The sequence below is a fragment of the Medicago sativa genome, chromosome 1 (genome assembly GCF_051527215.1).
Source record: "Medicago sativa cultivar Bolivia chromosome 1, Bolivia_mono, whole genome shotgun sequence".
Lineage (NCBI taxonomy): Eukaryota > Viridiplantae > Streptophyta > Magnoliopsida > Fabales > Fabaceae > Medicago > Medicago sativa.
Window position 1 is genome coordinate 71,580,359 of NC_140749.1, and position 23,642 is coordinate 71,604,000.

Sequence of the window (23,642 nt, forward strand, 5' to 3'; positions counted from 1 at the left end):
AGTAAATGTGGTTAGTGGCGTTAATACCTGACGTGCAATAGCAACAGGAGAATGATGAAAAGATTTCACTCAAACATGAAATTCAGAGAAATATCGTCTTGCTTCATTCACAGTGGTTAAAACCCTCACTTTAAGCAGAACTACATTCAAAGGAGAAGCAATTGAGCACCATACTTCTTTTTACGAAAGAATATCCATTTTTTTTTTTTTTTTTTTTTTTTTTTTTTTTTTTTTTTTTTGAAAGAGTACTTTTTTTTTTTTGCTTTCTTCACAGTATTACCCAACAGATATGCTAAACATATTTCTTCAAAAAAAAAAAAAAAAAAAAAGATATGCTAAACATAAAGAAGTTGATATTCTATCAATAAATTTAATATTCTATTTTCATAGTTTGCAACCTTAAAAAATGAATTTCTTTGAGAAAAAGAAAAGGCAAATCATTAATACTATCCTTAAAACAATCTAAAAAAAAAACATTATCCTCAAAACTAGGTGTGTTTGCGGTGCGGTTTGGTTCGGTTTTGAGCATAAAAGTCATCCAAACCGCGAGATAAAAAAGCATGCGGTTTGGTTTGGTTCGGTTGATTTTTAAAAAGTCATCCAAACCAAACCAATGCGGATTGGATTGGTTCGGTTTGTGCAGTTTATCACGAGATAAAAAAAATATTACACTAACTATTATATTGCCAACTTTTTACAAAATAAACATAGGAAATTTTATTTTGCTGTTTACATGATAAAATATTAGGTAAAACTTATATCAAAATAGGTAAAATTAAGAAGAAACATAAGCATGAAACAAATTATTGGAAAGAAAATGAAACAAATTCATCACTGGAAATGAATTGAATAAGATGGAAAGGAATTAGAATTGAATATGATGGTGCAACGATGGAAAAATCAAATCAAAAGATATTCCATTATTCTTGGGTTATGTAATTGGGATATTACATGTTTAAGTAATATTCATTATTCTTGCGGTTTGGTTTGGTTTGGTTCGGTTGCTGAGATGCAAACCGCAAACCGAACCGAACCGCGCGGTTCATTGCAAAAGTCATCCGAATTCATCTGAACCAAGTGCGATTTCGGTTTGGATTGGTTTGGTTGGCGGTTTTTCTATTGGGTTGGTTCGGTTTTGAACACCCCTACTCAAAACAATTTATTTGATTCAAATGCATATGGTCGTTAAAATATTAATCTTTTAAGATATCAGCACTTTTTAAGAAATTTAATTTAAAATTTAGAGTCAATTCTTAGAGCATAGAAGTATATTTATTAAATACTCTTTTTATCCTTTAATATAATGCTCATTTATCCAATTCATTGTATTAAGAAAAAAAAGTACACCAAAAACTTTGTATTCCCACTATTATATATTATGATTGTGATTATATATATATATAGAATAAGATAGAAGATATACATGAAATCATTAAGAAAAATATCCTTCATATAATAGTATAATTTTAATTTCCAATTTACTTTTTTCTTCCACAAGATAAGTTTCTACAAAAAAAACACTTTTAATAATTTTACTATGTTAGTACTTAGTACAAAGATTAAAGATTAACTGCATCTACCTAGTTGGATAAGAATTTCCATAAAAAAAAATTTGGATAAGAATTTCCAACGGTAAACCAACCATACAATAGTAAATAGTAAAAACACTGTTAAAGGAATAATCAATAACTTTAAGAATTAAATTAAATTAAAAAACATGTTAACGATGATATGTTCTTCATTCATACGCAGTTGAAGTAGAAAGAACATGAACATAGTACTTTGACAAGGTCGAGGCCCAAGGAGGATGCACGGTACGAGGTAAATCTGCAAATCCGTGGGACCCACTTTCCTTTCTTAATCTTTTTCTCCTTTCCTATTGTCTTATTCGGTTCTTCCCCTCATTCTCTCTCTATATGTTAACCGCATCATCAATTGTCAGAGAGAGAGAGAGAGAGTTGTATTGAAAAAGTTGAAAACTTTAGCTCAAACCCATAAATAATTCAAGATTTTAAGAACTGGGTCTGTCTATGTTTGCGATCTGCTTCATTGATTTGGGTCATTTTCTAATCAGGTTCTGTTTTTCTTTGATGCTTTGAAAGAAGAAGAAGAAAAAAATCATTGACTTTAGTGTAATGAAAACTAAAACTCTTATTCTGTTGTTATTGTTTTTTAATCTTACTCTTTATGCTTCTGCTACTGATTCTGATGAATATGACCACTGTAACTGTGATGATGAAGAAGCACTTTTCAGCATACATACAATCCTTGTTGGTCAAAAAGTCAGTGATTTTTTCATTGCAATTGCATATTTTTCAATACCAATTGAGCTTCTTTACTTTGTTAGTCGTTCAAATGTTCCTTTCAAATTGCTGTTTCTTCAATTCATAGCCTTCATAGTTCTATGTGGTATGACTCATTTACTCAATGCTTATTCTTATCATAGTCATCCTTCTTTTCAACTCTTGCTTTCCCTTACTGTTGCTAAATTCCTCACTGCTCTTGTGTCGTGTGCAACGGCATTGACACTTCCGCCGTTGATCCCTCTCCTTCTTAGAATTAAGGTGAGGGAGATTTTCTTGAGGCAGAATGTGATGGAATTGGGGCAAGAAGTTGGGATTATGAAGAAACAAAAGGAAGCTAGTTGGCATGTTAGGATGCTTACTAGGGAAATTAGGAAGTCTCTTGATAAACATACGATTTTGTATACTACACTTGTTGAGCTTTCTAAGGCTTTGGATTTGCATAATTGTGCTGTTTGGATGCCGAATGATGATAGGAGAGAGATGTATTTGACTCATGAATTGAAATCGGATTCTGTTAAGAGTTTTCATCATAACTCTATTCCTGTGATCGACCCTGATGTGTTGGAGATAAGAAAAACTAAAGGGGTTAGGATTTTGAGGCCCGAATCTAAACTAGGAGCTGCTAGTAGTGGTGGTGGTAGTACCGAGGAGTTGGGTGCTGTCGCGGCTATTCGTATGCCGATGCTTCATGTTTCAAATTTCAAAGGAGGGACGCCGGAGTTAGTTGATACATGTTATGCTATACTGGTTTTGGTTCTTCCAGGTTCCAACTCTAGGGTTTGGACCGCTCCAGAGATGGAGATAGTTGAGGTGGTGGCTGATCAGGTGGCCGTAGCCCTTTCTCATGCGTCGGTTCTTGAAGAGTCTCATTTAATGAGAGAGAAACTCGAAGAGCAAAACCGAGCTTTGCAACAGTCTCAAAAGAACGCGATGATGGCTAGCCAGGCTAGGAAGTCATTCCAAACAGTGATGAGCCACGGACTGAGGAGGCCAATGCATTCAGTCGTGGGGATGCTTTCATTGTTTCAAGAGGGTAATATGAGGCCTGAACAAAAGATTATTGGTGACACGATGTTGAAAGTCGGCAACGTGCTCTCGAGTTTAGTAAACGATGTAATGGATATTTCTGAAAATAAAAAGGGTGGCCTTCAGTTAGAGATGAAACCTTTCCTTCTACATTCCATGTTGAGGGAAGCCGCTTGCATTGCTAAGTGCTTGTGTGTGTATCAAGGGTTTGGTTTTCAAATTGATGTCGAAAAGTCTTTGCCTGAAAAAGTTTTAGGCGACGAAGCAAGAACTTTTCAAGTAATAATGCATATTGTTGGCTATTTGTTGAACACGCGTGACCGAGGGAATCTTGTCTTTCGGGTTTTTGTTACAAGTGAGGGTGGTGATAAGGATGACAAAAAATTTGGTGTTTGGAGATCGAGCAGCCCAGTTGAGTATGTAGACATAAAATTTGATTTTCAGATTACTGGTAATTCTCAGTCAGATGAACCGGTTTCAACTAAACAACAGATTGGTAGGAGGCTGAATCACAACAGTGAATCTAAGGAGGGCTTGAGCTTCAATATGTGCAGGAGGTTGGTACAGGTAGGTACATCACTGTCTATATTATATGTGTGTATCATAATCTCCTTGATTGTCTATGTTATATCTCAGTATCAAATATGTCATTTATTGTTTACATTTAATGCTTAAAGGATGCTGTTTGGTTTGACGAATTTAATGTTGACCTGCATCTTCATTTGGGATCAAAATGAATGCTAGAATGCTTGCTTCTATACTTTAGTGAAAGTGTTTGTTTCTTCAAACCATTCATTAAGGATGTAAAATTGTGTGTGATCACTTATCTGTTCATTTGAAGTCACTGACTACTTATATTTAAAAAGGGCAATAACTGATCTCATATGAGGTGCATGTGAGGGTCCGACCAATAACTGATCTGTTGTAGGCAATCTTACTTTGCAATTGCAAGAAACTGATTCCACGAATCAGATCCTTGACCTTCTAGTCAGATGGCGACCACTCCAACCGTTGTGTCGAGACTCTTTTTTTCACTGATAACTTATATTTGACAATTTTTCGTAGATTCCTATCCATGCTAATTTCAGCTAAGAGCTGACAAGCCTCTTCTGTTGTAATCTAAATCTTTTAACAAAAAGAAAATAATATGAACAAATTAGTAAGAACATAATCGTGATCCTTTTATCTTAACAGTATCACAGAGAAGCTATTTTTCCCCTTGTTGGAAGGATCCTTTTGAGTTTACATCACACAGGCATGCATCAGCATAATTTTGCTTTCCTCTTTTAGGAGCATATCCTGGCTAGTCGAAAAAGCAGATTTTGACATGACAGGCATCATTAGATAAACATGAAGATTGCAATAACACAGAAATTGCAATGGTTGTGGTGTCTTTTCTTGAATTGTAAGGTCATCCAGTTAGTTTTAGAATTCCAATATGAACAAGACTACAAAAAATCTCACTTCCTTTTCATCAATGGGAATAGGTGACCAATAAGAAAGCTTGTGCCTTTTGGGGTTAGGTGGGTGCATTATTTTATTATATGGAAAAATAATAGTAAAGTAGCATCTTTTGTGCCTTAAAATCTGATAAAGTAGGACCTTACTTCTTTATACTCATAATAGTATCCATTTATTTTATTAAAGCACTATTATGATTTCTCTCTTTTTTGCCACAAATCAGTACTTGTTATTCCCTTGCCTATTGGGTCGGGGGTGGCCTGTACGAAATGGGCCCTGTGTAATTATTTAATTAATCATGGCATGCTTGTTTTTGTAATTCTGACCTTATTTACATTGTGGAATATTATGCCAGATAATGCAAGGTAATATATGGATATTACCAAACTCTCAGGGTTTGGTGCAAGGCGTGTCACTTCTTCTAAAGTTTCAGATAGGACCATCGCTTGAAAGATACGTGTTTGCACCTAAAGATTATTCAAATTCACAGTTTGGAGGCCTCAAGATTTTGCTAGCAGACGATGATAGTTTAAATAGGATCGTGACAAAGAAGCTACTTGAGAGGCTGGGCTGTCTAGTAACAGCAGTTTCATCAGGGTTTGAGTGCCTGGGTGCTATAAGTGGCTCTGGTGGTAACTCATTCAAAATTATCATGTTAGACATTCACATGCCTGAAATGGATGGTTTTGAAGTGGCGGCAAGGATCAGGAAGTTCAATGGCCCTAATTGGCCTTTGATCATAGCTCTTATAGCTAACACAGAAGAGCAAGTTAAGGATAGATGCATGCTGGCAGGAATGAATGGTGTGATCCGGAAACCAATCCTCCTTCATCAGATAGCTGATGAACTTAGATCAGTCCTACTTCGTGCAGGTGAAAAACTGTGACTACAGTTTCTAAGTCTCAAATTTATTGAGTTCCTCAAAATAGCTTATAGAGAACTTGGAATTTTTAACAATACCAATTGTTTAAAAATAGTCACTATTTTGTAGTTGTAGCTGTGATTGAGTCTTCTGTCACAACTTATTGTGGCCTTATATAGTGCAGATTTTGAATTGTGATTGTGCTGTGGCCATGATTGTGGTTGCATTATGGTTGCGATACTGATACAGTTTAATTTTGTTTGATACAGTCACAATTCAATGTGATTGCAACCATAACCATCATTATCCCAGTCACAGTCAAAATGTTACAGTTTCTGTGATGCGATTCATAATATAGAATTGTAAAACGGTGCTTTTTTAAGGAAATAATACCGTGCTAATAGATCAACAAGATCCTTTAAACTTCAAAGTTGAGGTTGAATTCTTTGAATAGTATCTAGCTTCGATCTCCAGTTATAATAACTAGATACTATTCAAAGAATTTTGTTCTTTTAAAAAAAAAAAAGTCTATCGTTTCCAACTCACCAAAACTTTATTATGCAAAATAAAACAAAAAAAGAATAAAAAAACCAATATTAAATGGAAATTCCGTTAGCATACATTATTGACCTTTTCAAATCAGCACTCCGTTGTTATTTCCAAAATCAAAGACCAGGTTAAAGTAAGCAGCAATGCTATACATAGCGACAAGAATTATCCTGAATTGATCCCGAAGTAAAAACAAGCCAATGAAAAAGTAGTATCATGGGAGGTGTGGACAAAAAGATGGAAACCATTAAATAGTGGGTGAGCGGCATACATGCCCAGTGTATCGTGAAACTTTCGCATGACATTGTTTCCCTTTAAATAGCATTTTTCTAAAGCAATAAACACACCACATTCTACCAAATTATTAGGAGAAAAAATGGGTACACAGTACAATCAATAACAAACTATTTCAAAAAAAAAAAACCTTTTCAAATCGGATATATAATTCAATATGAAATAATCAATGATAAGAAAGTCATTTGGGGTTCGTGCTTGCTGTGTTCCTACCCTTACCTTACAAACCCGAAATTGTGCCTTGTATAAGCCATAACCTAACCCGCTTGCTTCTGCTTATCATTCTGCCTCATTCACTCCCACCACAACAGATTCACAGGGAAGGCTTTTATACTGCATAACATGCAGCGTCAATGCATAAAAGGCTGCCTCAATCAATTTGCATCCTTATAAACATAGTCACTACTCACTAGTATAACTTTTATCAATTAACACTAGTGAAAATTGAATTAAACCACCCGCCTAACCCATCATCCGCCCAACCCACCAATCATCCAAATCGTTGGTACAAACAGTCGAATGTGGGTGAAGTTTTAGACTTTTTTTGTTTTGTTTGGATGGCCAGTGTTCAGGCTGAACTGTCTGATGCTCAACCTTACAATTTATCGTGTTTCCTCTGGCTGTTTGTTCTTGTGCTGGAGTACAAAGACCGGTCACCGATCGAGTACAAGGTAATTGAGGCCTCAATCACGCAGTTCAACCTCACAAGCAACAAAATCTTATATTATAACTAACTTAAAGGTCAACTTTACGGCAAGAAACTGTAACACCGAAACAAATAAATATAATGTTGGGAGTATAATAATCAGTTATATATTTATTTGTTCACTATTGGAGTTTCTTGCTGTAAATTTGACTTTAAGTTAGTTATAATATAAGATGTTGTCGCTTGTGAGGTTGAATTGCATGATTGACGCCTCAATCATGTTGTACTTGATCCGTGACAGGTGTTTGTACTCCAATTGAAGAACAAACAACAAGAGGCGTTTGGAGGAAGCTTGATGCAACTTAAAATTTACATGTTGATACCTGTGGTTGCAAGCGTGGGCGGGATGCACCATTACAACTAGATGTATTCCGGCCTTGTATGACGCTCGAGCTTAATTTGAACGTGGTTTGACGTAAATACTAGCAATGTGTTCAACCAGGACTCTGTTCTATTTTAGCTGATTTTAAAGACTCTCATGCATCTGTAATCACAATGCTACCATATTCTGAGAGCTAAGGTTATCTCCTTATACAAGTTTTTGGTATGTTATGAAGACCGGTTCACTAACTGTTCCTCTGTAATAGGATCAAGGTTACTTGTGCTGCTAGACCTAGTTGATTTCATTAAAAAGTTGTGTTATAAACAGTTTCACAAATTTATTTATGTGGTTGAATTTATAAATGACTAGATAAAAGAGTGATGAGTTAATGAAATAGATTCAATTACTTGAATCTTAATAAAAGAGTGACTAGATAAACAATTACTTAAGGCTTGATAAGTATCACATACAACTTACACATATGATTGCAACGTTCAGCCTAATAATATCGATATTGTCAATTGAATTGAAATGGTCTTAGAAAGTGAAACAACAAAATTTATTCACAATAATTTGTTAGTATTGTTTGAGTTTAAATAAATAAGTACATGTTAGTTAACAATGTCTTCCAACATAATTAAAAAATCTATAAAAAAAAAAATACATAATTTTTTATTAAAATATAAATTCATTAATCAACACCTAAGAACATACATTTATTTATTATTTTTTTTTTGTGTGAAAGAGAGAAGCGTGATTGGAGAATGAAGAGTGAAAGCGAAGCAGCAGAGTATTTCAGTAAGGATTTCGAATGGGAAGAACTAAGATCAGAGGTTGAATCAAACCCTTCTCTTCGCCACCACTTTCAATCATCTTCTCCTTCTTCCACTCAATCACCTGAATCAGACGTTCATGCTTGGAAGCAATTTCACACCCGACACTCCTCCGGCAAATTCTTCAAGGTCCCTTTCCATTCCTTCTCTTTACACCTCCCCCATTCACTTCACTCACCCCCCCTCATTTCATTTTCAGGAGAGACGCTATTTGTTAAAGGAGTTCCCTCAACTACTTTCAGCTCCCTCAAATTCTAACGCTAAGAAGCTCTTGGAAGTTGGTTGCGGCAACGGAAGCACCATTCTTCCTATTCTTAGGTATGCTATTTACTTCCTCTCTCTCTCTCTCTCTCTCTCTCTCTCTCTCTCTCTCTCTCTCTCTCTCTCTCTCTCTCTCTCTCTCTCTCTCTCTCTCTCTATCTCTCGCTTTACTCAGACTCTGTTTGGTAAAAAATAGCAGAGATAACTGATAAACTAGTTGATAGCTATTGAACTTATAGCGGATAAGTAAGCTAGCAAATTGAGTGTATTAAAATAGATATGTACTTGAAGTAGCTTGTAAAAGTTATTACCAAACAGGTTCATTTTGATCGTATGAGTGTATAAGTTATAAGTTATCCGCTATAAGCTGGAAGATTTGTCTTGCCTAGCAAAGTCTTATTCTTTCTTCTCTAAGCTATTTATTGGTTTTTGTTTTTGTTATTCTTATGAATTTTTCGTGTGTAGGGCCAACAAGGATATTGTTGTTTATGCATGCGATTGTAGCGATGAGACTCTTGAGAAAGCTAAGGAAATTATCAATGAAAATTCCAATGCAGTTGACTCGTTTAACAATCGTTTTCATACATTTTGCTGTGATTTTTCAACTACTGGATTCCCAAATTGGTTGGCATGCAACCCTTGCAGAGACAAATTTTTACAAAAGCAGTCATGTTTGTCAGGTTACTTTGCTTTACTGTAATGCTGTTGATTTTTTGAGTGTTTATGATAATACTTGATAAAATGTTGAGACTTGTTCTTTTTGTTTCCTTTCAGATGTTAAAGAGGACAATGGAAAGGATTCATATTCATTAGAAGAACTGGATTGTTGTGTTGGAGGAGTTGATTTTGTAACAATGGTATGAGATTTTCTCTTTTTAAATCATAATAATTTCAACCGTATGGTGCTACTGCTTATTGACTTTGAGCATATGCTTCAGCCAATTGAGTTGTTTTAGTATTATTATTTGATATATGTTTCACTTTGCAATCAAAAACAATGTCTCTTGTTAGCATATTCCTAATCCTAACAATATATGTTAACAATATGCTCTCCAATCCATTTCAAAATATTTGTCTTTTTAGAAAAGTTTATTTTGTTCCAATTTTTCCTTTTTTCGTTTTTTAGAAGCAAAGTATTTTTCCCTCAACTATAGTCGTGTCTCTTGGTCTAGTTGAAAGGGTGTTGTTTTGTGACTCGGAAGTCATTGGTTCAAATCTTGGAAGTAGCCTCTCCTCTTGTGGGTGTAAGACTCCTACATCTACGATCCCCTAAAGACCCCGTGTGGTGGGAGCCTAGTGCACTAGGCCTCTCTTTTCAATCATACAAAACAGAGGAATAATAGGGAGTATGATAGAAACTGGTACAAAATACAATTTATATATGAATAAATAATAATACTAGAATTTTATCAATAAATTCTCTGAAGAATGAATCTCAAAACAGAGGAATTTGTAATACAAACTACAAACACCCAAACACTCAGAAATAGAATAGACAAACAATGACAGCAAATGGCCACCAAGATGTTTGAGAGCTTTTGGTCTCTCCCATCCAAGAATTAGAGAGCTTAGTCTCTCCCGATCAAAATCCAATCCCAAATACTTGGCTATTTTGCAAACTGCCTAACTTCCCTATTTATTTAAACTGCATATTAACTTCTTACTAGAATGAAAACTAACTTCTAATAACTGACCCACACACTGTTGTAATGCTTACTAATAATATGCCTAACATAGTGTTCACGTATGTAAACACAAGTTAATTACAACAGGTGAGTTGCTCAGTGAAATGTCCTAAGTGGAATTCCAAGAGCACTCTGAATAAGACTTAGATGAAAAATACACAGTTCAAGATAAAAAAATAAAAAATAAAAAAAAAACCTCAGACCTCTTAAGTGTCCCCCTTTTATAACCCTTAGTGTGTTGATTTAAAGGGCCTTTCTTTGATCATTCAAAGCCCATTAAGTTGTGATCTAGAGCCTCCCATTGGTTGTCTGGTTTGAGTACGGCCGCACGTGGACTGGGGTGCAACTTGTCCATACAGGGCTTTCAGAGACGCTGATCATCCGTACAAGACACGTGGAATTAGATCATCCGTACATATGAGCTGAGCTGGATGGCCTGACTTGAACAGTCAAACCAGTGTTGAGTGAGGACGAGCTGAGCTGGCCTGACTTGAAAAGTCAAACTAGTGTTGAGTGAGAACGAGCTAAGCTGGCCTGACTTGAACCGTCAAACCAGTGTTGAGTGAGATCTTGCTAGTCGGTCAAGTAAGGTATTACAAGTCACATGGTATGGTCGACCTTTACCAGTCCACACTCCACCAAGCGTCAAGCCCGTAAAGGCGTAGACGTTTGTTCTTTATTCGTTCGACCTATACCAGTCCACATAGTATTGATGGAATGTAAATATTTGGAATCTTTTAGGACCTGTTTGGGAGATTGTGGGGGAGGGGAGGGCTTTGGGGGGAGAGGCTTAGAGGGAAAGAGAGAAATATTCCATCTTTTTTAAGAGAGTGATTTTGTAGAGAAAGATAAATGAATGCTTATTATTATAATTTTAAGAGTAATATAACAACATAGATCTGATTTAAAAAATTTATCCAAGCCCTCCTCCAATATGTTTTTTGAGTTCCCCCAAATTAGGGGGATTTGGTATTATGAAGAAAAATGAACACCCAAAGTCCTCCCCTACCAAAGCTCTCTATTCATTCCACTTCCTCCTTCCTTTTTTTTCACAAGCCCTCCCCTCCCCACTAATCTCCCAAACAGACCCTGTAAAAAGTACTCTGTTTTGTTCTTTTGACAGAAGTAATTGAGTTAAATATAATTACATTTTACTAAGATTGAGGCTGTTCAACACCTTTTTTAATATTTGCTAAATTTTCTTGAACTGGAATATTTTGAGATAAATCAACTGTTATGAAAGTGGCTGGACTTTAAATCGCACTCTCACTACGCTGCATAAAGTTACTTTTTACGTATAGTCATGTGTTAACCTTAATGTTTTTTGTTCCTGTTTTTCATATACATTTGGCTCTTATTTCTCAGCTCCTTTATCTTTTACTACAAATTTGTAAGTACTCGTGCGGATGTTTGCCTTGCCTTAGTGTCGCTTAATTTTTCTTTGCCAGCACTCTGAATTCTTCCTTGTCTCAATATGTGCATAATGTTCCTAGTGCTTCATAGCTTTAATATGGAAGATACATTCATTATTGCTTTAATCTCGGTGGTTTTCATCCTTAGTTTTTAATATACTTGTCAGTTGTCAGCTTCTTTAGTGATCACTAAAATTTTCAGTAATTGTCTTGCCTATGTGGTGTTTAATCTTCTTCTAAATACAAAACAATGTGTCTCTAGTCTGCAAAATAATCGCAGATGCAGCTGAATGTTATAGAATGTTGTAAATTTAAATGACCTCTCATTGTATACGTTGCTTATTTTTGTGTAATGTCAGATATTTACTTTATCAGCGGTACCGTTGGAAAGGATGCCGAGGTCCATCAAGGAATGTTTTACTGTGTTAAAGCCAGGAGGCATGGTTTTATTTAGGGACTATGGTAAGAAACAAATTTAGCATCTTATTCTTTTCAGAGCTTTTGGAAACATAAAACTATTGCTTTAGTAAATTCTGTATGACATAACAGTTATTTTGAAGCTTAAATTGCTGACAATGACTGAAACCCATGTAATCAGGCCTCTATGATATGACTATGCTTCGATTTGAACCAGACAAGAGAGTGGGATTCAGGGAATACATGCGGTCTGATGGAACACGATCATATTTCTTTTGTTTGAATACTGTCCGAAACCTATTTTTGGGTGCAGGCTTAATTGAGGTACTTTCTTCTTTGATTGCAAAAGAAGAGCTTTGGGTTTAATATAACTTATAATTCACTATTAGCATCTTATTAATTGACTTATGATCCTGCATAAAGTCCAATACTTGCTAGTTTTCATTTATGTCAAACTGGTTTAGTGTATGTCTGAATTCACTTTTGGAAGAGCCAAAAGGGATTTTAAAGACTTTCAATTGATTTTGTTATGTTTGGAAGTCCTCAATTAGAATTGATTCTAACTTAAAGCTGGGATTTGTAGTTTTCGCATCCAAACGTGATTTAAGCACTCAAATTTATTGTTCAATTCACTTTCAAATGTATCCAAATATAATTTAACGTTATACTCACTTTTTAACTGAAATGAATTTCACAAAATTAATTTTTGCTAACGTAGAATCAAACAAGCACTTGGTGTCTGTACAGAGCCTTCCATCTGTCAAGCTTCCTATAACTCTTGTGGTGTCCAGAGATGCAAATGTCTCTGAGGTGTTTCTGAAAAATTGTCTGTGTTACTAGTACTACCCACTAATGTCTCCTATAACTCTTGTGGTGTCCAGAGATGCAAATGTCTCTGAGGTGTTTCTGAAAAATTGTCTGTGTTACTAGTACTACCCACTAATGTTGGCATTCTATGAACTCTGCAGCTTGAGCTTGATTATTGTTGTGTGAAGTCTGTGAATCGCCAGAAAGGGAAGAGCATGCGAAGAGTGTGGGTTCACGGGAAATTCCAGAAGCCTGCACCGAGTTAGTTATCAATGATCTCTCTTGGCGTGCTGTATGAATTCCTGTTTGTTTATACCTTGATTGCTTTTTAGCCACACGTTAAGATTATAAAAGAGAGGCAGGCAGAAAAGAGAAGTGAAGTCCGTTGTTTCTGCATTTCGTTCTAACTTTTGATGTGCGGAGAATCTGAAACGTTTACTATTGGAAAAGGTAATATAGAAGATATATTTGCAATTAGAGCATCTATGATTTACATTTGTTGAGTTGAATATGAATTTTGTTGGGATGAAAGCTACGGAGCTACCACAATAGGGTGCGTCACACACCTGTGTGGCAGCGAATATTGACTGGCTACATAGGTAATAATACTGACTGGATTTCTTTTAAATACTTTACTAAATGCTCCTCCTTTTTCATAGTGTCATAATGAGACCAATTTTTGATTTAGCAAGGATTAATCTCCAAGAAGATTGGCTAATCTGATTAAGCAGATTCATGAAATTACAATCACTGTTGTAAAAGGAGTAAGGATCCTCTCCATTTCTCAAAATAAACAGAGTATGCCTTTAAGCTTATTTGTTATTATATCTCCAAATGAAAGAAATAGAAAGGATTCTAACTCCTATAAAAGATAATTTTATTTCTCTTCTCTGATATTGTTTTTATCATTAATCAATGTCACATCATTAATCAATGAGATTTTGTTTTTATCTCAAGAACTGTTTCCCAGTCAACAAAACTGCAAGTATAATTTCTTTAAATCTTGTGGAACAGTAACAGAAAATTCAATCCAATTACAAACTGCACACCAAATCTGAGTAAATAAACAACAATGCCTGATTAGATGGACAACTGATTCAGATTCCTGACCACTGAAAACATAAGCACCACCACAATCCTTGAGGGATGATACCTTGAAGAATTTGCTAGGAGAAAGCAATCAGTAGGAGCCAAAACCTTCAACAATTTGTTAAGCATTTTCTCTTGAAAAAAGAGTTCTAATTGGAACCAAATTCTAAGAAATTAAGTAATCATAAGTCGACTGAACAAACCCCATAAGAACCAGAAGTATGGAAGCTGCAGCTCCACTGATCTTTATATCTGAAATTAAACACAACTGTAAACTATTCTATAGCTCCACCAATAAATTAACTTGCCAACAATAAGAGCTCGATAAGAGCATCTAAAATGGTGGATTCTTAAAATGTGTAGCATGTACACAGCAGTCATTTATATAATTTTTTAATATTAGTACCTAATCATTCAAACTCTTCAATTCAACACCTCTAAAAATGTATTAAATTGGTCTTATCAATAAGGGTCTTATTAACCAGTGTCACCGGGAAACTAGTTAAGGAGCTAAAAGTAGAAACAAAAGTAAAGTTTTGCATTGAAAAGAACACTTTTTTAAATTTCAAAAAGTAGAATACACAATTTTCAAGACAAAATTTCCTTTTATAATTCCTTAACCAGTGCCTCCGGGGCACTCGTTAACATTTCCCTATCAATAAATACACACAATTACATTTCAATAATAAGGTTAGAGAGTACACAAGCTTTTTCTACCAATAATTCTATAATATATATATTTTTTTTATAATAAATTGCTTGTGAGACTCACGCGTCAGAAGCTGAGAGAGTATGCAAGCTTTTTCTGCCATTAATAAATTGCTTGTTCTAAGCCATTCCAATTTCAATAGCAATACTAATACATTATTCTCCCAAAAACTTATTAGGACTTTTTGTAAGAGAAAAGTTTAACCCTTAATCATGATTATTTGATAAAGTTTAGTGTGAAAAATGACAAATTCAACAATGAGGTACTTTGATAAGAGTTAATGGTGGAACAAGAATTAAAAATCATCCAAAAATTTAAGGACAACTCACAAAAATTCATGATTTCCTTCGGTTCTAAAGCGAGAATGGTTACTTGTTTGTTTTGGCTTTTCAGCAACAAGAAGCACTTCTACAAACCTCAAAAGTGGAAATTGAGTTTTCAATGTTGTTTGGTTTGGCTTTTCACAATTGCTTCTATCCTCCAAAAGCAATTCTCCTTAAAGCTACAATTCCTAGCTTTTGGCTTTCCTAGAATCAATTCTACATTAAATTTAATATTTTAATTATTACAACCTATTATTTTCCTTTATTGCCCTTTATCAATTCTCCTTCTTTTTGCTTTGTAATTAATTTGATGAACCAAATTTAATCAGAAAACCTAACCAACCAAATTAGCCCCCGGAAAATGTTTATGGTCATGAGTTACCAAATTTTGGATTTTCCTTTACGATGTCCCCATTCAAATTTACTGTATTTTTTCTTTTACCTTTCTTTTACGCTATAATTTGTCATTTTTTGCAACTAATTCTAGTATTATTTAACTTACATATATTTTATCAAAAAATATAAAATATATGAACAAATATTTTGTAATATTGTTGTACTTAAATTAAATAATATATCTACATTTAATATTGATCTATATATTCATTCAACTATGCACATTTACTTGAATTTAGCTATGTCTATTTTAGTAATTATACATTCAAAAGCAATTTTAATAAAAACTATCCAAACAACATTCATTTTGTTTAATCAATTCTGCATTATTGTATCTAAACATAAATCAATTCTATCAGAATCAATTCTGTCAGAATCAATTCTATCGGAATCAATTCTGTCAGAATCAATTATATCCAAAGCTGAACCAAACACACACTTAATTGCAAAAAAACTATTAAAAACAAATATGAAGTCAAAACACAACATATATTTAATTTGGACAAACACACCTATCAAATCACTGTTTACTCATGGAAATTCATGAGTTCTACTCTTCATCAGAGGGGCAACACTGAATTAGGATTTTAAGAGATTTTGAAGTATTTATGTACCACTCTTAAAAGTGATCCAACGTTGAACCCCCCATAAAAATACTCGCATCAACAATATTTTATGATATGATAGCACCACATTTTTATACCTAGAAATAAAAGTATGAATGCCTAAAAAAGTCTAAGCTGCATAATTTGAATCCCAACAATTATATAATGGCTGTTAGTTCCTTCAAAAAAATATATATAATGGCGGTTAGTCTCACTGTTATTAATATTAATTTTCTTCTCTCCATTTTACTATTTTTTGACAAAGAATGTCTCAGAGAAAATATGAAACTCGCGAACACATGCAATAATTACTACTATCAACTTTTCAACCCAAAATACTTAATCAATTTCAACTTGTTTGTTGAATAGAATAAGTCCAAATTTTTAACTTTAATGTCCGTATAGTGGATGCATGTGTGTCATAGCTGGATTTGACAGCCTTCGACTAGAGCCGTGTACTCCACTGCTTTGTTCATAAAAAAATATATGGATTAAGCATCAAGTACTTTGACAATGAAATCCAAACATGCACCTCAGTTGTCAACTGCTGAGTGCTGACTAAAGATACCAATTAAATTATTGATGTTTTTTGGCAAACAAATTATTGATGTTTACTCAGCAGTAGCATTATCAATACCTTTTTTTAAAAATATGGTTCATGATGTTTATTTTAATGTAGTATGTTCTATGCATTAGTTTCTATTTAAATGTTGATAATTTTTTAAAATCCAATTGCCTTATTTAGTTTAGACTTTAACATCACTACAACAGAACCATAGTCCTATAGACAAAATTCCACCTGAAAAGACAAGGAGGCCAAGTACAACTTTTTTTATTAGTACGGTTAGGATAAAGCATAGTGGTAAGACTTTTTTTACAATTTTTGAAACGTTGAATATTCTATTTTTCAACACAATATTTTCAATTTTTTTATCCAATAGCCTGACATTTTCTAAGTTTTAAATTAGGGGTGATGCACTTTATATAGAGAAAATCATCAAATTTGCGAGAAGAATGAAATGAAATATTGAAGCAATTGAATTATTGAATATGGACCATACTGAATGAATGAGACGACCTAAGGGTAATGTAAGGTAAGTGGGTCAATGAGGTTCACTCAAAAGTCCTATCACCGAATCAAAATTCGGACTTTATGGAGTACACAGTACGGGATTAGTCCAATTTCACACAACTAGACATAATTTTTTTTTTTTTGAAGGACAACTAGACATAAATGTGATTTGACAAACGAAAAGACATAAATATCTTTGTAATTTAAAAAAATAAAAAAAATCCCAGTAATATTTCATATTTTCGTCTTTTCCTATACTCCTAGAGTCCTAGTAATGATTATTGATACAAATAAATTCTTTCCATAAGTAGCTAAATCAAGGTTGACACCTTTGTCCGAATTTTGAAAAGAAAAACCACCACCTGCCAATTTTAAGAAAAAAGATAACCATGTGACTTGCCATACAAATAAGATTAATGATATTTTGACATCCATTTGATGACAACTTTGTTGACAACTTTGTTTTTCTCACTTCTTATTGGTCAAAAACAATGGAGAGAGAAAAAGAAAGAGAGAAGATAACAACATCATGTGAGTATGAGAGAAAAAGTTGTCCAAAAATTATCAAAAAGTGGTTGTCAAAATATCATTTCTCTGCAAATAATAAGGCCAATTTCAACGGTGGTTAGGGTCCCTCTCAAGAAAAAAGGAAAGGACAAAAAAACGGTGGTTATGGTTGATTAGACCAGGTCGATCAATGTCAAAGGTTTAATCTACACGTTAAATCAAGATCAGACCATATTTAATTTAAATAAAGAAGACTATAATTATTTTGGTGTGTCTAATACGTAGTATGTATTTTTAAAACAATGTGTTAAGTTCTTTCAAAAAAAAAAAACAATGTGTTAAGTGAATTATTATTATCATTTATAGAAGAAAAAAATAATGAGAACAAACTTGACCAAAAAAGATAGAGAACAGATGTTATAGTTCATTTTTGTCAAAAAAAAAAAAACAGATATTATAGTTCATTGAAATTTACAAAAAATAGTAATGTCAACATTTTTTTAAGGAGTAATGTCAACATTTGAATAGTTTAAATTGGTTAGAATAATGAATAATTTTTTTGTTATCACTATGATAATTATGTTTCTTTTTTCTAGATTGTTTTTAAAGAATTGAAAGTAGACCAATTTAGAAATTAAGCAAGGGAGTTCTGATACAATACGTGATGTGAGCACCAACTTAGCAAAAAAACGAGTTGAAAGTAATTTACCAAAAATACCAAAGAAAATTATTTCACGAGTAAATCCACAAATGGTACTATGTGGCTAATTTTTATTGAATGTTAGATAAAATATCTACAATCCTTAAAGACAAGCATGGGTCTCAATTTTATAATTAAGAGAAGTGAAACTTGAACTCATGATCTTATCACTCAAACTTCTATATATGTTTCCTCGAAAAGATCAAGTCACTTTATTATTCGGTAATTTTATAGCAACTGCTTTTTTTAGATGAAGTGGTAAACTACTTAAAATTTGAATACCATAACTATATAATTTCGAGTTCAAATTTGTATGAAACATTTAACCTAATAATCTTGATATTGTCTGTTTAAGCTATGTGACTATTTTATAACAACTTAACCTCATTATATTTTAGAATAAAAATTTATTTTATGGAATAATGTCAACGAATGGCCAGCATCTTTTTTTTTTGCACAAACCAAAAAGATATATATAAACAACGGTGTAGTCCCCCGCACAATGTGAGCTAAGGGAAAACACCGCGCAAAAAATACAACCAGAGATGCCAAGAAGTTTGAGGCATCTCCAACACCAAAAAATTAATTATAAGCTAGCACCCTAACTCTATACTAATTAGATTTAGGAATTAATGTAGGGATGTTGTCCATTGTTGAGACTGAGGGCAGTCACATTTTTTAACGTCAAAAGGAAAAAAGATAGTATCATTTTTACTATCTAATAATTCAAGGGACTGATTTGAAATGCTCATAGAATAGCTAGGTCACATTATTTTTTAAGGGAGCTAGGTCAAAATTTATAAAAACATTAAGCCAAGCTTCTTTTTTATTTTTGACTAAAAGATCCAAAGCTTCTTGTACATAATTTATAATTCCATGTGCTTCAATTGTCTTTAACATCTCTGACATTAGGAGCTAGCACATAAATGCAAATTTTAATTAAAAAAGAAACATTGGAGGTAAAGTAGATTGAATTGAAGAAAAAGAGAGAAAGAAACAACACAACCATCTCTGGAATTGCTAGCTTATTAATTTGATGAGATCAGAAGCAGTAGCTATGGACTCAAATACTCTACCGTTTGCCTACGATCTACAGTCAATTACACCATAAAACCGACTATAGATAATTTGATTTGGCAGCTATAGTAGTAAAATAAATATACATTGATGATCATAAACATAATGCAATAAAATTTAGTCTCAAAGATCATCTAATCAACATTAACAACAAAAACTTTCAATACATAAGTGAAATTAACTAAGCTTCATAATAAGATTCACCTTGTTAGTATACTTAGTATGGTGGTCTACCATGACTAGCATGACCCCAAGGAGAATTATAAGCTTCATGATTATTCAACAATTGTTGTTGTCCTCCATTTGAAACACCCAAATTACCACCAACATTGTTATAGCCTGGTGGAATTGAAGAACCTTCTCCAACAGATCCAATTGCTAACTGTCCCATCCCCGCGGCACGCGTCGGAGACTCGTCGTCACCACCACCACCACCACCACCTTGATGCCCTTCCTGATCATCACCATCCTCAACCGGCAGCCTCTCATACGTCGCATTCGAAAATGTCGCCGCCATCAACATAACCGGCCCGGCCGCCACAAGTGGACCAACCACACCACCGCCAACCACTTGTCCTTGTCCTCCAGAAAGATAAATAGTCAAACCAGTAGCTCCCGGCGGTGAAGGTCCAGGAAGCACTGAACCGGTCAAAGAGAGTATATCAAATCTCCCAGGAAGCGCCACCACAGCTCCGGGACCTGTAGGTTGCCGAAGAGAAACGTTAACGACAGTTCCACTTGCGCTTAGAATGCAAATACCTCTCTGTCGTTTTCTTGCAAACTGAACGATGCTATCTGATATATCAGTTCCTGTTGCTACTTCCATGACATGGCTTCTTAGCGCGTTAGGGCTATCTCTTGTTATGAATATCGGTGGTTTTGGTTTGTTTTTTGAACCTGATGGACGGCCTCTTGGGCGGCGCGTGGAGGTATTTGTTTCTATTGCACCTCCTTTGTGTTCGTCGCTGTTTTCTTTCTCATCTTCTTCTTCTTCATTGTTGTTGTTGTTGTTCATGTTGTTCACTCCTGTTACAGCACTTTGGTTCATGGAGAAACCTAGATCCGGTTTTCCTAGTGGAGAGGAGGTTACTGAGTTGTCCATCCCTCCTAGACCAACCGGTCCGGTCCACCACCTGTTCGCCATCAAAGTTGAGCTGAACCGGCCACCACAAATTTCAAACCTAATTTATCTTTATAAGACAAATAACAACTATATATGTGGATCAACTAATTGTTTTTAACTTACGATCGAAGCAACAAGAGCTGAATCTAAGTAGATCGTAGCAGCAAAATATGGGTCAACTAACTTGATCACTAGATCTAGCAATAAAATCTTTGCAACAAGTTATAAGAATAATTTCATTAAAAAAATCTAGCTAGGAAGATGATAAGATGAAAGATTGGATTGGTGAATTTTTGAGCTAGATAGTGAGTGATGAGGTAAAAAGGATTATTGTAAGGAGAAGAAGTTGGTTGATAATATTGGCTGATTGGTTTTGTCAAAAAAAGATAATGTTTGTTGAATGGGAATATGCTTATTAGGGTTTTGATAATGTGTATTTTGTTTGTTTGTGTTGTGGGGTAGGATTATGTGCGGGAAAGAAGGTGGGTTGCACGCCGTTGCTCGCACCCCAACAATAGTGACATGCGAGTTGAGAAAAAGACAGAAATATTAAACTATAAACTATACACTAATCACTATATATCTGTTGGAGAAAACTGTTTCCCAGTTTCACATTACAATTGTCAATTATTATGCATAGTTTACACAACACACCTTGAGTTTGATGTTTGACCATTTTTTTCAGGATTTTGTTTAGGATATAATTTTTTAAGAATTTTAAAATGACAAGTATTGAACAAATCACAATTTTGAAATTTTATAATAGGTTCAACTTTTATTTGTTTTTATTATTTAACGTATGTTCTGAGTAGTTATCAATAAATCCTTAATATGGATCATAGACAATTGTTTCACTCCATGTATGTATGCTTTCAACATCCAATGACCTAATATTTTATTCTAGGCATCTTGCTTTTGTTTTTGGCGACAAAAATCTGTCGATCAACTCAAAGATGAGATTTTTTTTTTTTGAGGGAAACTCAAAGATGAGATAACTCTTGCTATTTTGAAGGAATAATCTTGATTGGATGTTCATGTAAAGCCCTAATTTTTTATTAAATTTTGTAATATTTTTCAATATTACTGTCTATTATAAATAAAAGAAATAATCAACTGATAAATACTGTTCACTGTGAAAAAATATTTTATCAACAATTTTTATAATTTTAGATAATTTCATAATTTTTTGAATTAAATATATAAAGTCACCCACGTACCATCTTTTGGATTTGTTGGCTAGCTGAGCTGAATATGATTCTTTGCTTGTGCTCTTCTGTCATGTTAATGTTAATTAATGTGATGGTTAATAATTAATTAAGTCTGCCATCTTTTTCTTTTGCGGTGGATTATTCTCTGCGTTTGATCTACATTCCTAATTTTCCGCTCACTTTCTGACGTCAACAGGCTAACCCAGAAAGAACATGAAGTAAAGTGGTAGACAGTATAGGTATTTGATTCTATGTGTAAAACAATTTCCAGGGTTTTTTTGGTCATTGCCCTACTCTGTTAGTGAACCAATTTCCAATGTACTAGACTTAGACTACCAGTAATTTGATTACTACCAGTAATTTGATTATCTGGGTAAAAATTCTATGATTTTGATATAATTGATTTTTTTTATAGACAAACATATGACTTACTATTAATTTGTTGAGTCTTGATTTATGAACACCCCTCTAAAAATTTAAAACTTGGATTATCTTCTTCTTTCATGGAGCATTGTTATAGACACTCTCTTTCTAATACTCTTTAACATTCACAATGAAATTCACGTGATACCACATATTACAAACGGCTCTCACATAAAATATTGAGACTCGCATAATTTTCACTCAATAAGAATATGTTAGAAAGAGTGTTACTAAAATACTTTAAAAAAAAAGTGTTACTAATATTTTTCACTCTTCCTTTTACTCTTTTCTTCTTCCCTCCTTTCTACAATTTATCTCTATCTCTCTAAATTTTAGAGAGAAGGTAAAGAGAGAAAAAAGAGGTAAGGAAAGAATATCTAGATATATACACATTTAAAAAGAAAGGAGAAATAGATGGTAATTAAAAAGAAATGATCCATTTTGAAAATATATATGCAACATCCTTCATTTTCTCTATCCCTCATTTTTGGTGGAAGAAATCAAACTATAGACCTCCTTTACAACAATCATTATTGAGCGTAAGATGGATTAAGCGGAACCATTCACTTATGATAAAAAATAAAAAAACTGCGCAAATGAGTTGAACACACACTTTACTCAAAAACTTTTATGTATTTGGTTTAGAGAAATAATATTTAAACATCTATTTTGTGACAACTTTCTCTTTCATACTCACATTAATTTTTACTTTACATCTCTATTGCTTTGGTTTTTGGTACAAATATCTACTTTTTTTTTTTAAATTATGGTTATCTTATAAGTTATAATGTTATCCAAATGTGAGACTTCTATTTACTATATAACAAACTTCGACTAATAACACTGGTTTATACGTTCGGGGTGATTTTGATAATTCAAATCTAAAAGAAAATTGGTCTCATGCTCAATGACAAGAGATCACATCAATATAGACAAGGTAGCCAGATCAATAGATAAGGACTAGGGTGGTTGAACCTGCTTGCCTTGTTTTGATTTGCTTCTTTTGTTTTATTTAATTTAATTCATTTTCTTTTTCGACAATCTTTATTTAATTCATTTTTTTTTTTTTTTTTGAAGTAAAATCTTTATTTAATTCATGTTATGCCGTTTTAACTCTTTCAATTGAATCCGAAGTTATCTACCATTACATATATAATTTCATTTTAATTGTCTGATAAACCTTGGCCAAAGTTATACTTCCGGTTGTTTTTTTATTTTGGTCAAGATACTTCTGGTTGTTTATTTTAATACTTTTCTTCCATAAAACTTTGGTATAGTTTTTTGTACAATTTTTTTATTCTTTTCTATTAGAAAATCAACAGACACAAATTGTGTATTCAACGATAATTTTTTGTTTTATTTTAAATTTTCTTCCATTACAATTCTTGATGGAATTTCATAACAACGGAAAGTTGGTTAAATGATCAGATTACACTTTCATCAGGGTCCTTTTTATTTCAGTAAAAGTG

The 23,642-nt window shown here is 33.6% G+C and overlaps 2 protein-coding genes and 1 pseudogene across 3 annotated transcripts; 2 read left to right on the top strand and 1 right to left on the bottom strand.

Moving 5' to 3' along the window:
- Window positions 1-1,740: 1,740 nt before the first annotated feature.
- Window positions 1,741-6,042, top strand: LOC146957032 (protein EIN4-like). The gene is made up of 2 exons (XM_085733708.1): window positions 1,741-3,899; window positions 5,149-6,042. The coding sequence occupies exons 1-2, from the start codon at window positions 2,136-2,138 to the stop codon at window positions 5,677-5,679; spliced, it is 2,295 nt and encodes a 764-aa protein (XP_085589834.1). The 5' UTR covers window positions 1,741-2,135; the 3' UTR covers window positions 5,680-6,042.
- Window positions 6,043-8,251: 2,209 nt separating this feature from the next.
- Window positions 8,252-13,605, top strand: LOC146957033 (Methyltransferase family protein). Its single transcript, XM_085733721.1, has 7 exons — window positions 8,252-8,488; window positions 8,559-8,677; window positions 9,086-9,300; window positions 9,395-9,477; window positions 12,077-12,179; window positions 12,316-12,458; window positions 13,103-13,605. Exons 1-7 carry the CDS (start codon window positions 8,291-8,293, stop codon window positions 13,205-13,207), a joined length of 966 nt encoding a protein of 321 aa, XP_085589847.1. The 5' UTR covers window positions 8,252-8,290; the 3' UTR covers window positions 13,208-13,605.
- Window positions 13,606-19,352: 5,747 nt separating this feature from the next.
- Window positions 19,353-21,068, bottom strand: LOC146957034 (AT-hook motif nuclear-localized protein 20 pseudogene; annotated as a pseudogene). The gene has a single exon (XR_015021958.1). The product of XR_015021958.1 is annotated as an AT-hook motif nuclear-localized protein 20 pseudogene (transcript).
- Between the last annotated feature and the right edge of the window lie 2,574 nt (window positions 21,069-23,642).